Consider the following 14,254-nt stretch of genomic DNA (forward strand, 5'->3'; position numbering starts at 1 on the left):
GCATGATTTGCTATTACTTCGGCGCAAGGACTTGTCTAAAAACTGTTAGACGTTCATTCTTTAAACTTGTGCAAGATGCTAACAGCTATTTCTCTCACGAAGGCATTTGTACTTTTTGCGCAAATATTTTTGGAATTCGGCGCGTTTTAGTCTCAGTTTAAATCAAATTCTGTTGGCAAAAAAGCACATCAAGGAGAAATTCGTTAATTGCAAGTTTATTATAAATCAGTTATTTACGTGCATTTAACATTCTACCAGAAATCACTTCGTGATTTCTCTAGGCTTAAGATAAAAAAATAGTCACGGTGAAGTTTCTTTTTGGGGTTATATCCATTTTTTTAACATTTTGTGCGCCGTTATGTTCATTGTTCATGATGATATATTACACCGAACAGAGATATTTATGAGCACTTTTCATCCAGCAATAACTGAACCAACCATCTCATTCAGCCAATGAAATCCCATTCTCAGAGTAGCAAGGTATTTCTCATTTTTGCAGAGATATCTCGCCATTTACTGTACGTACCCGTTTCTGTGAAATGGACATCGGTGTGTCGAATGGAACGCGATGGAGATAGTTGCTCGTAAATATCTTTGAATGATAGACGAAGGTTTAAAAGTATATCTTGGTTAGTCAGGTAACATTGCCTATGTAAAGATATGTGCTAAAACTACCGGCTAATATCAAGGTAGTTATTTTTGAATCTTGCTAAACTTGGTCTCTCAGGATCCAGCCACTAAAAGAAAAGATATCAAATACTTTAAGTTAGTAAGAAAACCTGGGAAAACTTAAATTCAAACAGTAGGCTAGCAGTATATAAGGAGAAAAATTCTACTCCACTGACCTTCAAGATGAAAGACATAGCCTGAAGGGTCTAGAGCGTACTGTCCGTTTAGACCAGATGTGATCAGATTATATGTCCCGTCAAGGTTCAACTTCTTCCACTTATTACCATACGGGTGGAGATCATCGACTCCATCTCTGTACCAGACCTCTCCATCTTCGGACACGGCCCAGAGTACACCATCACTGCCGCTTTCGATGTATCTCATCTTCTTAGGCGGTGTGACCTGGACCCAAGTATCTCCCATGCAGTGACTGGCTGTTATGCCAACCCTGAACTTTATATCTCTGGACTGAGTGATGACCCAGCAACCACGGTATCCGCAGGTCACGTGCTTGTAGGATCCCTGGATGGGTTTCCATCGCAACCCGGTGGGAAGGTTCTTCTGTATACCACTTCGGCACATCAGTTTCTTGTCCTTATCGATACCGTAGACCACACCCTTTGCACCAGAATCGATTTGCCTCAGATGGCCACCAACCGCCTTCCAACTTATGCCAGTTGGGTTAAGATAGCTTACACCTGCACGATAGAACACCTGACTATCGCCCTTCACTGCCCACACGCCTGCTTCGCCTGACGAGATATCTCTAAAGATACCACCGACCGGAACCCATGTGGAATGATTGAGGAAGACCATTGGCCTACCGGCCGGACTGATTCCCCAGAGAGCACTGGTCAGACCGGTATCAACCTGTTTCATCTGAAGGCCTGGATTCTTCACCCATTCATATTTAAACGGGGATTCTAAAACAAATTAGATTCTTATTCAAAGATGATTATTATTAAGACAAGAAATTAGACTTGTAATACATTGTAATATAAGCTTTCGAGCGTGTGTCACTGACCGCAATATACGAAAAGGGCTACCCACGCCTTTACTTGTATACTAAAAGCTACTTACTGATATGACAGTTTCTACCGCGATAACCGATTGTACATTTGCATTTGTAGGTATGACCGCTGATCATACATTGACCACCATTACGGCAGGGAGATGACGTGCACTGATTGGCCGTTTCTAATAAAGAAAGAAATAATATATTCAATAAGATTGTGGGTAAAGGCAGATTCACAGAATTGTAAGTTGCCTACCATTTTCACAAACATGTTTCTTGTAAGCGTTTCCTTGATCGGTTACGACGAAAAGGCCTGGGCGACCGACGCTCACGTGACTGAACCCGAAGCTTCCAACTCGTTTCCAGCCCCTTCCGGTCGGATGATCTTCGCTGACCCGCACGCGATTCCAGAGCGTCGTTGTCGGATTGATGCCCCACAATTCCCCGTGGTCTCCAACCTCAAGCTGAGGCAGGTTCCCGGGAACCTTCTCCCAAATGGTGCCTTCACAGTTGTATTGGGTGACGCCATCGCGGAACCATATGCCTGCGCCATCACTGGCCCAGCAGCCGAAACTACCGCAACTTACGTATTTCATTGAGCTAGGACTGTTCACAGATCGCCAGAATGTACCTTCGTGCAAAATAAGGTTAGAATTTAAAAATTCTTTCCCGGCAAAACAGTTTTCTTGCAGAAAACAAAGTGTATATTGTAGGCAGTCATAACATGTAATATCGGAGAACATGGATAAAACGTTTACGGTCTTTTGTGACAAGCATGGCTTAATTGGCTTTCACATTCCACTGGATACATACAGGCTCGAAATGGTGAACCAGAATTTGCAAAGACATTAAACTATTATACAGCGAAGTTTTGCACCATTTCACATCACCTAATTGCCTGCCTATTAGCGTATAATCGTAGCTAAAAGCTGCAACGATTCTCTGATTGAAAATTAAGCTGGCTGTGCGCGAAGTCACTTCTAAACTTACCCTGGAGTTTTTCACCCGTGATCTTCCTACGGCATCGAAGATTTCCTGATTTGCTAACACCGTACACCACACCGAACGGTCCAGAGTCCACTTGCCGGAAATTTCGTCCAGAGACTCGGACCCACTCCGTTCCCATGGGATTCGATGCGGTCACTCCTTTTCGGAAGAAGGCTAAGCCGTTCGGAGCTACACCCCAAACCCCGGCTTCGCCCGCGCTCACATGTCTCATCTTGCGATGGACCAGGGTCAATTTCCGACCTTCGACGAAGTAGACGTCATCGTTTGTGCCGACGGCCCAGACCGATGATGTCATGCCAGTATCGATCGAGCGAATGGAACTCGAGATGAATATCCAGGGGAGGGTATCGGGCGAGACACCTAAGAGAAAAAGGAATTGAATTGTTTGATGGGGATAACAGTTGATAAGGGGGGTGTACTACACTACTACTCCTGCAGTAACGAGCATTTAGGAGTTGCAAAATCCAAAGTCTAACGTTTAAAAAACTATATGTGTTACAGCGCACCTCCGGAGTTAGGATGAATTTTAATTTAAAATTTAACTAACAAAAAAGTTAAGACAATCAAAAACTTACATTCGGTACAAAGACGTCCACTGTAACCGCTCGGACAGCGACACGTGAAAGACTTGTGACCACTGATGCAGTGACCTCCCATTTGGCAGGGGTTGGGATCACAATGATCTTTTGCTAGAGAAAAGAAAACAAAAATGGATTATCTAACCAAGGTTTGTTTTTTCTTGACTCTAATCGGAACCCTATCCGTACCTTGATTCCCGAAAACCTATTCCCAACTCAAACCCTAATCGCGAGCTGTGGTATGTTTTCTTAAGATTCCCTGTTATCTAATCCAAATCCTAATACCTGCATCCAACTAAATCCTAATCTGTTATCAACAAAACCTATCCTAAATCTTGTGGTGTTAAGCAAATCAGTTTCTCGCCGCTGATGCACTTGCTATCCAGTGTCAATTTATGTATCAGTGCTTCTTACCCATATCACAAGTTGATTTAGTGATCTTATCAACAATCGTGTCCAAACCATTAAAGCTGGTCGTAAATACAAGAGATTTGTCAGCCACAATCGCATGGAGGTTGTTGATAAATCGATCAATATTTTGTTTCGTGCCCGCAGCAATGCCAATCACTTGAACGCCTTGTCTTTTGAGAGCCGTAGTTTCACGTAATGCGACGGCTTGATCCGAGGCTCTTCCGTCGGTAATAATGATTAACACTTTTGGTATACCAAATCTATGGCGTTTATGACGTCCGAATACCTATAAGGTGAAATTGTTACCTGTTAGGTAAAGATCTTGAAACGATATGGACTACTAAGCCGTAACCCCTTAGATCACTTTTGGTCATATGGCCCTCCTTAATACTAAAAGACGCAGAGAGATCGGACCCTACGAGCCCTACAGCTCAAGGTACGAATGAAATATTGTATTGGCTGTACCACCACCATCGAATTGATGTAAAGAAAACATATCGCATTAAGTGAACGAACTGTTAACTTGATGGGCTGGGGAGGGACGGAGGTTTGTCCCTCGGACGGAAGTGTGGGGATACCGTATAAGTAGGTGATAGGGAAGCGAGTGTTCGAGAGTATTAACCCAGGTTAATTTCAGGGTGAATAGCTGAGGGGAGAGGTGTGGTCCCTCCCCAGCCTCAACCGTTATTTACAGCACTCGACTCCCCAAACACTGGCAGCCCCACGAAGGTTTTTCTTCACCCAGTACCTGAACTCGTGCCCTTCGGAGAGCGTCGCCCAAGTAGGTCTTTCCTTTTTGGTATTTCATGGTGCTGATGTGTTTCTTAATACCGTTCACGTTGTTGTATCTATCCAAGTCAAACTCGATTTTCGTGAGCCAAGGAGAGCTGAACTGGAGCAGTCCGACGTGCGTGCCGTCCTTGGAGACGTTAAAACGAGACACGAGTTCCTTGAGGAATCTACGAACTTTCCTGAAATGCGGAGTGGTTATACTTCCCGAACCGTCAACCATGAGCAATACATCAGCAGACTTCAGGCACTTTTCTAGTTGGAAGAAGCGGTTTTAGGAGTTTAAATCAATGTTTACATTACAAATACGAAAAGGAGAATCCTGGAAATCACATAAACGAAGATTTTGCATCCTTACTAGATTCACAATGATCCCCAGTGTACTCCTTTGGACATACGCATGTGTAAGAATTTACACCGTCTTTGCAAGTTCCACCATTTCGACAAAGGGAAGAGACGCAGTCATCGGTGTCTGGTAGTAAAGATACATGGATCTATAGCGACTGAATCTCTAAATACAACCTTCTTATTAATCGTGTCGGGTCATTTACATGCAGAGGTAAAAAATATAAGACCAAACATTCGCATGGATGCAATATTTCATGCATTTGCATGTTGACGGCATTGATGTCAGTGGTGGCAGAATGTGAATATGTGATGGTCCACTAGTGACTGGTGACAGAGCACGCTTACCCCAGATTAAACGAGGCGTTAAGTGAGGCATACTTGAAAAGTCACTGTGTGATCTTGAAAAGACGTTTATCTCCACAATAGATCGTACATGTCTTAACATGTCGAAAACATTTCATGCGCTTTGTTTGATCTTGGAAGGGGAGTCCTGTTAACAGATCTCTTAAACAGCCCCTTGCCCTGCTAAAGTTGTCTTTTTCTGCTTCAGTTACATCTCAACATAACTTACTTTTTTTTGTCGCAATCTTTACCCTCAAATCCAACGACACATTTGCACGTGTAGGAATTGATTCCATCGACACAGGAAGCATTGTTCATGCAAGGGTGAGACTGGCACTCGTCCACGTCTAAAACACCAGGGTGAAACGTCAATAAACCGAATCAAACTGACGAATTGATCTTTTAAAGAGTCCTAGTCTGAAAGCCAGTCATAGTCTTACTTGTTTCACAGTGTTTCCCAACGAAACCAGCTTTGCATTTGCAGGTGAAAGAGTTAATTCCATCCACACAGGTGGCTCCATTTTTACACTCATTGCCGAAGCAATCGTCGATGTCTATGTGAAGGAAACATATTTATGGTCACGAACAATCACAAATGACACCTCATTTACCAGGACAAAACCAAAACATCAAACTTGTAACCACTGTAACATCATAACTACCATCTCCATAACCATCACAATAATGATTACCATCATCAAAGGACCACATTACCAACAACCACCCAAATTTTATCGGTTTTATTTCAACATTATTACCACCATAACATAACCATAATCACCACAATCTCTCCATGATAACCCTATTTATCAAAGTAGTTACGTAAAAATAACACTCGTGTACCATGTTCACAAAGTTTTCCAGTGTACCCAGCCAGGCACTGACATTGGTAGGAGTTTTGTCCATCAATACATTTCGCGCCATTCTGACAGCCATTGCCAACACAGTCATCGACATCTACAGAAATATCAAAGATATTTAGTAACCAGCGGAATTGTGCGATAAATAACATCGGATATTAGCTCCACTGTGACTACAAGAAAACTAAATAAAACTACACGAATTTGGATGGGTTTAACACCAACTAACATTACCTATTTCGCAGTTTTTTCCAGTGAAGCCTTCTTTGCATACACAAACATATGAATTCCCAGACTGCCAATCCTGATACACGCTTTCATCTTCAATAACGCTCTTCATACACGCTCCTCCATTACGGCAAGGCCGAGCATTGCACGGATTCACAACTGTAGACGACAAATAATCAGTGTTAATATAAATCAATACCTTTTGCCGTAAAGACATATGCAATATATCTGCACATTCAAGAAGATATTGAGGACCACGCGTATATCGATGTAAACTGCCCAGTGAAGAGCTTCTTCAATCGATTCCGTCTATCCTATGAATGCAGGGAACACTTTTCTCGTGGTAGACTCTCGGTACTCGGGCTGTCATTCGGTGCGAGGTATCCCATAAATGCCGGACACGGAACACCGTGGGAGATAAGTGGGCCCATCACATACCTATTTCACAAAGCCGTCCGGTGTATCCTGGGGGACAGATGCAGACGAAGGAGGAGTCAGCTTGATCATTCATCTGTAATTCTTGGCTCTCATCTTCAACTGCATCAAGCATACATTTGCCGTTGTTCTTGCACGGGTTCGGTGTACACTTGTCCGTTTCTAAAAGGCGGGAGAAAGAATTGAGACTTTTTGAGAATCGAATAACTCGCAGAGAAGATTTTTCGGTATGGTACTTGGGTTCCCTCAAATCAAAGCGGAGATTAGGTAAATTTCTAACCCTCGACAATAAAAAGTTCTTAACAACTTACTTGTTTCGCAGTGTTTGCCCTTGTAACCAGCATTACATTGACAAGTGTACGAGTTGACTCCATCAATGCATTTACCATTGGGTCGACACGGTAGCGAGCCACATTCATCAATGTCTAAATGAAAGAAGTGAAAGAAATGAATTTCTTTTTGACATTGCAAAGTTTGTCCAAAGAGTTTCTGAGAATCGCTCTTGGTAAACAGCTCGTATAACTAAGTTAGCAATCCGATGACATTTTCACAACTGATTTGAACAAGGATGTGAAGAGCTAATCTACTCTCTCGTGAGAAGTTGTTCTAAGCCTCAATCATTAAGGAACTATAACTCCAAAGTTCTGTGATCAGTTACTTCATCACAAACACAATGCACACAACAAAAATGCACAAATTTCAATCTACTTACCTTTACATATTTCCTTCTCCACCTTTTTCACGACTTTCCCAAGCGAATTAAAACCACCCGCAGTAAACACGTGCTCTTGCTTTGGTCCGCTGGCAACAGCATTCAGTTGCTTCACGTCCAAATATGGACCTATCCCGACAGCCATCACGCGTACATTCATATCGTGCAGAGCTTTGGCCGCGCCTGTGACATTGTCTTTCGACTTGCCATCGGTGAGGATAACCAGGATACGCGGGACACCGGGTCTTGCATGAGAATACAGATCCGCTTTTACCCCTCGCAATCCCTTGCCTAGCAAGGTTCCTTGTGATGGGTATTTCACCGAATCGATGGCCTGAAAACAATGTTTCAGTAGTTTGTGAAATGGACAAATTGCATGTCAGAATCATTTCTGATCTAGGCAAGGCGCATATTAGTAAAACCACACTACTGCCAGGAAGAACATCATGCATGAATCTTATTTTTTCAATATATATTATCCAATCTAATTTTTCGCATCGAACTACTCCTAAAATGCGTGTCTGTTTTGAGAAGATATATATTTAAAAAAATCCCTGAGTATGCTTGTGAACAACTTGTGAAGCGTCTGGTTATGGTAAATACCTTTCCTATGCTTTCCTTATCGCCATATTTAGCAAACTTGAAGATGGTGTTCACATCTGTACTAAAGACGACCAATCCAACTCGAACCTCGGTCTGAGAGAGACGGAAAGTGTTGACGATGCTCTTTACGAACTCCAAGGACTTTTTAAAGTTGGTTTTATTAGGAGTGTTGATGCTTTCAGAACCGTCCAGCAAGAAGCCAAGTTCGACACGTTTACCACACACCTCTGAGCATACGAGACCGCAAATAAAGATAAAAGAATTTGAAATAACGACATAAAATACTACTCAAAATTCACACCTCAAAAAAACACCTTTGTGATTATAGCAAAAAAATAAAAAAATGGAGTCTTTCTCTATAGAAACAGCACATGAAAAAACGTCAGACCCTGCATCTTGCCAACAACTAGATATGACTGCAACAGGCTTATAGTAGGCTTGTCAACAATGTTTTCATTGTATAGATTGTCGCTCAAAGCATACTGATAACAGCTGATCTGAATTAGGCAAGCTAAAGTATAGATGCAAGGCATGTGGGAAAACGTTAAACGTACCAACTTCACAAGTTTTTCCCGTGTACCGTGAGGTACAGTTGCATTTATACGAATTCACTTGGTCAACACATAAACCACCGTTCAAACATGGCGTCGATTCGCATTCATTGATATCTGAAATAAAGTAGTCATCGTTAATGGAGGGATTAATAATCTTCGTGCGTTGGCATTCAGTGTTGGCATTGCGTTCAATGGTCCATGGTAATCATACGCCCGCAAAAATTTAACCCACCTGTTTCGCAATTCTTTCCCTTAAAACCAGGCTTACACTTGCAGGTGTAGTTGTTCACTTTGTCTTCGCAGACTGCTTCATTTTGACACGGAGATGATTTGCATTCGTCAATATCTTCATGAGAAAAGTGTTGAAGGATTTAGTAAGAGCATGTTTAGCACACAGACGATGGGACAGGTGAATTGAAAAAAGTACAAGGTGAGGGAAGGGGGGGGGGTAAAGGTGGGGGTGCAGACAGGAAATGGAGTTCGGAAGGAGGGAGTGATACAGGGGTAGGTGACAGGGAGGAGCGAGGTGAAAGACATTGGGATGGGGGCAGGAGAACAGATAGAAGACGAGTAAATAATTTCAAGAGGAAAGCTCCCACCTACTGTAGGGGAGAGACTATACCCTTTACCTTTCTCACAGTTTTTCCCCTTGTAACCTTTAGGGCATTGGCAAGTGTACGAATTGATTCCATCCACACAGGTTGCCCCGTTCAAACATGGAGAGCTTTCGCAATCGTCGATATCTGTCGGCAAAATAAAATATTCGGTTAGGCTGGTAAAAATATTAAAACCTCGTCGGTCGTTTTGAAAGACCACACCGTATACGAAGTTTATTAAAAATTTTGAACAACTGATGATGGCAATACAATTTTATCGATAATTTCTGGGAGAATGAACTTACTTTTTTCACAATGTTTTCCAGAGTAACCAGGATTACATTCACATGTGTAATTGTTCACGCCATCAATACACTTTCCGTTAGGCTCGCACTGCTTGCCAGCACAATCGTCGATGTCTGTGAAGGAGAATGATTGACTTTGAAAGTACAGTTTTGCATTCATGGATAAGCCAAACCAAATGAGGATGAGATTCAATAAGAGGGGGCATGTGAATATGAGGGATTCAGGGTCTGCAGGAATGGTGTTCTACGGCCCATTTTTTATCCTGGGCAAATTGCTCATCCCGGCCATCCCGTAGGTGCCACTGGTTCAAAATGAATAGTGCATCAAGTACAGCTTACCTTTTTCACAGTGCTTTCCAGTGAATCCTGGCACGCAAAGGCATTCGTACGCTTCACTTTATCGATACATTTAGCACCATTTTTACAAGGTCGAGAAACGCATTCGTCTACATCTAAAATGGTAGGAACAAAAATAATTATTCTCATGAAAATACACTGAAACTGTTCAAAATCCGTGTTTGGGCATGGAATTTCCAGTTCCTTGCTGATGATTGAACAAATTAATTGGCAGAAATCAGTTCTTCAAAGCGTCATCCTTGTTGTTGGTCGAATATAATAAAAGGTCCTTTTCTTACTTTTCTCGCAATTTTCTCCAATGAATCCGGGCGGACATTTGCATTTGTAAGAATTAATCTGATCCACACATTCGGCACCATTCTTGCATGGTTTAGTTTTGCATTCATCGATGTCTGCAAAGAAAAGATTGGATTAGCAAAGCGGAACACGAAGCGGAGTAAAAATTTCACTATCTACTGGAATCGGCCTCGTAGCCAACTGTCGGTGGGGAGCTTGTCTTGCAAGACAGCTGGCAGTTGTCATGCGTGATGAGTGGACAAGTTAGAGTAAAACCAACTGGAATCCTTCACAAGGCATCAAGTAACCTACCTATATCACAGTTCTTTCCGGTAAACCCTGGTTTGCAGATGCACCTATAGTCAGTGCCATGATGAAGATCCTCGCACGTACCACCGTTGATACATGGGGTCGATTTACACTCACTGATCTCTATGATAAACACAGCAATCCAGTTATATGGTTGTCAAAGTGAAGTACAAAAATAATATGCCAGCAAAAAGATTCTATACTTGCATTAAATTATCATGTCTAACTCATGCATGTCAAGAGATGATTCATACAGATTCATTTGGTGGCAGACAAAAGATTCTTGGGGGAACGCGCCTTATGTAAGTAAGTATATAGGCCCTTAACTTGTTGACATCAAATGAATCAAGCTTACTTATTTCACAGTTATCACCAGCATATCCTTTCGGGCATTTACATTCATACGAGTTTACACGATCGACACAAACACCGCCATGTTTACAAGGATTGGGCGAACAGTCATCAATGTCTAGAGAAGAAATACCAAGATGTACTATTATTAGAGAAGAAATACCAAGATGTACTATTATTACTGGATCGCCCTCGAAATACGAAAGAACCAGCTTCTCGCGCACAAAGGAGATTAATATCTGATACTGCAAAGAAAAATCAATGTCCCAAGTCGAATGTGGACTCACAAGTCGAATGTGGACTCACAAGTCGAATGTGGACTCACAAGTCGATGTGCTTTTACATTTAACATTGAATAGTGTGAAACAAAACAATGCATGAGCACTATGTATAATACAACATAGGAACAATTAGAGTATCCCAATATCTTAATGGTCGAATCAGCGAAGCTTATATTTGATATTTTGCGACAAACAACAAATTCCTCATTGTCTTTCGCACCGTGCTGTCATATTCATATGTATCTAGAGGTGTCCTTATGAACGAATATATAAAGTACATAGAAACTCACCTGTTTCACAGTTCTTCCCAGAGTAACCATCTTTACACTCGCATGTATAAGAGTTCACACCATCATCACATGTCGCATCATTCTCACACGGAGTCGAGGCACACTCGTCGATATCTGCAAACAGACACACACTCATCATCTAATTAAATTATTTGCCCAAATCAATCATGAGAAATCCTAGTCGTTTGACGTAAAGCTTTGCCCTATGCATAAAACTCTTCAACATTTGAACAAGTGTATCTTGCTTACAAATAGTCGAAAGATTACATGTAGTATAACGGCAGATACAAACCTTCCTCACAGTTCTTTCCTCGATAACCTGGGCGGCATTCGCATTTATACGAATTCACACCATCAATACATTTTGCAGCGTTCTTACAAGGATCAGGAGAACACTCGTTGATATCTGAAGAAAAAATGCTAGTGTTAAGAAACCTTGTGCTGGGAGTCTGGGAAGAAAAACATATTTCATTGCTGAGTCTCAGACCACGCTCTTCTCATGACCTGAATGCATTAACAACAATAGATAATGAAGCATTCCAACTAAATGAATTATCTATTGTTTTTAATGCTATTGGGGAATGAGAAACAAGGACTTTTAACAACAAGATACTCAAGATACAAGATACTTTAATAACAAGAGACTCATTCGACAAATAACAATGACCAGTACTTACTTATTTCACAGTTTTTTCCAGTGTAACCTTCAGGACAATCGCACTTGTACCATAGACCACTGTTGTCCGTTATGAGTGCACCTTCATCACCGCTGCCACCAATGCCAATCTTACCATCCCCACTGGCTCCACTTCCGGACATCGTAGGGTCAACATCTTCGCAAACACCACCATTAAGACAAGGGTTCACCAAGCACTCGCTTATCCCTAAAAAATGCCAACATTCGTTGTAGATGTAGTTGCAAACTGGCCTTTCTATGGAAACAAACCGATGTTTCTATCGGCATGACCATCAAATTAAGTATTCGAGCTTTTCACACTTACTCTTTTCACAGTTTTTGCCGGCATACTTCTTCGGGCATTTGCAAGTGTAGGAATTCACACCGTCGACACAAGTGCCACCATTGAGACAGGGTAACGGTTTGCAATCGTTGATGTCTAAAAAATGATTGAAAAGTTATAATCTTTCGTGGTACCAACTAGAACTTTACACGTTCGCTCAGTCTTATTAGCTAATAAATTCAAGCTTCATCATTCGGGTTCCCAATATCTGAAGCCAGCGTATGAAAGAGATTTAGGTATAGAAGCAATGGTTATCGAACAGTTTTGTCTACCTTTTTCACAGCGCATTCCAGTGTAGCCTGGTTCACAATGACACGTATAGGAGTTCACACCATCTTCACAACGACCATCATTTTCACACGGCTGGCTCGCACACTCGTCGATATCTGCACGAAAGACGATTATTTAAAGTAAAAATTATGCTGGACAGCTCAAGACAGGAGTAAAGCTCTTTGGGAAATAATAAAACTTGCAAATTGAATATACTCATCAACTTACTTGTTTCACAGTTCTTGCCCATAAAACCCTTTCGGCATTTGCAGGTGTACGAATCGATTCCATCAACACAGGTGCCGCCGTTAAGACATGGTTTTGGCGCACATTCATTGATATCTAAGGAGACAAACGTTTGTTGATATAGATGGGCTCAGTAACACAATGTTATACTATACTGTTATCAAACACAAATATTCTTCCCCAGCGCTAAGGTGTATTGCCAAAACTATAACAAAGACGGTTCTCTGAGGTACACACTAACAGCAGGGCAATAAAAGTTAACAAAAAAGTCGAACTAAAAGAGTAGCGAAATGTCACAGCCCCCCCGTCCCCTCTTCCCACTCAAAGAGCAAGGAATCCTAAGCGATAACCCGCGATTCCAAAGTTCTTCTTCGCCATGTTTACAAACTATATGGAATTGTGTGATTCTTGAAGGTCGGTTTCTTACTTATTTCACAAAGGTCTCCAGTGTATCCGGCCGGACATGTGCACTTGAATGCCCGGGACTTTGGATCAAGGTCCGTCACTTGAAGATCGTGGATACGATGAACACATTTGCCACCATTCATACACGGCAAGTTGTCGCATTCGTTGATTTCTAGGCAAGACAACGAATGAAACAAGAAGAAAAATAGTGAGTTAACAGCAGCTGTTTGGCATCCAAAAGGAGCAAGGTGTAGAAACCGACTCAAAAAATACTGCTTACCTTTCTCACAGTTCGTTCCCGCGAAGCCTCGTTTGCATTTACACGAGTAAGAGTTCACGTGATCAACGCACACGCCATCGTTCAAACATGGTTGTGATTTACATTCATCGATGTCTAGAAAAATTTTATTTACATAAGCAAGTTTTGAACCTTTGTTATCCAGTGTGAAATGTGACAACATATAAAGTTGATGATTGTTCTACCTGTTTCACAGTTTGTGCCAGTAAATCCAGCTTTACAAGAACATTTAAAACCGTTAATCCTGTCGAGGCAACTCCCGTCATTTTCACATGGGTTAGGATCGCAATCATCAATATCTTGAAAAAAGAAAACATCCCCAAATTAACCACTAATTCGCTCTTTGATAATTACTCAAGCCAATAGCCCTCTGTCAGATGAATTCAACCCTATCGAAAGTTTTGAATTGTCCAACGAAAAGATTCAAAACGTGTCCAAATTTCCAGTCATAGGTCCCTTTCATTACGAGACAACAAGGAAACTTACTATTTTCACAGTTCTTTCCATCAAATCCAGGTTGGCAAGTACATTTATAGCTGTTGATGCCGTCTTTACAAGAACCGCCGTTGATGCATGGTTTAGACGCGCATTCATCGATATCTATGGGGAAACGAGGCTGTGAATGGTTGTGAATAATAACCATATGTAAGATCAATACAGTTGCCCTTATCAAAGTTACTATGGAGAGACAATAGGACT

General features: G+C 41.7%; 3 protein-coding genes across 3 annotated transcripts in view; all 3 read right to left on the minus strand.

Moving 5' to 3' along the window:
- Nucleotides 1–199: 199 nt before the first annotated feature.
- LOC114517148 lies at nt 200–5,681 on the minus strand. Its single transcript, XM_028536807.1, has 10 exons — nt 5,601–5,681; nt 4,829–4,964; nt 4,430–4,725; nt 3,685–3,967; nt 3,268–3,381; nt 2,675–3,052; nt 1,941–2,315; nt 1,750–1,866; nt 846–1,592; nt 200–737 (listed from the first exon to the last, which is right to left on the minus strand). The coding sequence occupies exons 1-10, from the start codon at nt 5,679–5,681 to the stop codon at nt 724–726; spliced, it is 2,541 nt and encodes an 846-aa protein (XP_028392608.1). The 3' UTR covers nt 200–723.
- A 281-nt stretch (nt 5,682–5,962) lies between these two features.
- Nucleotides 5,963–7,228, minus strand: LOC114517149 (fibropellin-3-like). Its single transcript, XM_028536808.1, has 5 exons — nt 7,216–7,228; nt 6,995–7,108; nt 6,687–6,845; nt 6,255–6,407; nt 5,963–6,117 (listed from the first exon to the last, which is right to left on the minus strand). The coding sequence occupies exons 1-5, from the start codon at nt 7,226–7,228 to the stop codon at nt 5,963–5,965; spliced, it is 594 nt and encodes a 197-aa protein (XP_028392609.1).
- Nucleotides 7,229–7,387: 159 nt separating this feature from the next.
- Nucleotides 7,388–14,254, minus strand: part of LOC114517333 (fibrillin-2-like) — a 29,990-nt gene continuing 23,123 nt past the window's right edge. The window contains 21 exon segments of the mRNA XM_028537024.1: nt 7,388–7,729; nt 7,999–8,225; nt 8,553–8,666; nt 8,785–8,898; nt 9,182–9,295; nt 9,454–9,567; nt 9,793–9,846; nt 9,849–9,905; nt 10,089–10,202; nt 10,399–10,518; nt 10,751–10,864; nt 11,318–11,431; nt 11,610–11,723; nt 11,995–12,201; nt 12,319–12,432; nt 12,609–12,722; nt 12,835–12,948; nt 13,280–13,429; nt 13,538–13,651; nt 13,741–13,854; nt 14,042–14,155. Of these exon segments, the coding sequence (XP_028392825.1) occupies nt 7,388–7,729; nt 7,999–8,225; nt 8,553–8,666; nt 8,785–8,898; nt 9,182–9,295; nt 9,454–9,567; nt 9,793–9,846; nt 9,849–9,905; nt 10,089–10,202; nt 10,399–10,518; nt 10,751–10,864; nt 11,318–11,431; nt 11,610–11,723; nt 11,995–12,201; nt 12,319–12,432; nt 12,609–12,722; nt 12,835–12,948; nt 13,280–13,429; nt 13,538–13,651; nt 13,741–13,854; nt 14,042–14,155 (2,753 nt within the window).

Source organism: Dendronephthya gigantea, unplaced genomic scaffold (genome assembly GCF_004324835.1).
Source record: "Dendronephthya gigantea isolate DGI-Jeju-01 unplaced genomic scaffold, DenGig_1.0 000007F, whole genome shotgun sequence".
NCBI classification, from domain to species: domain Eukaryota; kingdom Metazoa; phylum Cnidaria; class Anthozoa; order Malacalcyonacea; family Nephtheidae; genus Dendronephthya; species Dendronephthya gigantea.

Bases quoted from the DNA above. Each gene is read 5' to 3' on its own strand.
- LOC114517148 (XM_028536807.1), bottom strand. From the start codon at position 5,681: ATGGAGCCACCTGTGTGGATGGAATTAACTCTTTCACCTGCAAATGCA. The intron at 3,382-3,684 runs GTAAGAAGCACT...TCTTTTCTCTAG, and splicing joins TAAATCAACTTGTGATATGG to CAAAAGATCATTGTGATCCC. The intron at 1,593-1,749 runs GTAAGTAGCTTT...AATTTGTTTTAG, and splicing joins CGGTAGAAACTGTCATATCA to AATCCCCGTTTAAATATGAA.
- LOC114517149 (XM_028536808.1), bottom strand. The intron at 6,846-6,994 runs GTAAGTTGTTAA...CCCGCCTTTTAG, and splicing joins GGGCAAACACTGCGAAACAA to AAACGGACAAGTGTACACCG. The intron at 6,408-6,686 runs GTATGTGATGGG...TGTCGTCTACAG, and splicing joins CGGACGGCTTTGTGAAATAG to TTGTGAATCCGTGCAATGCT.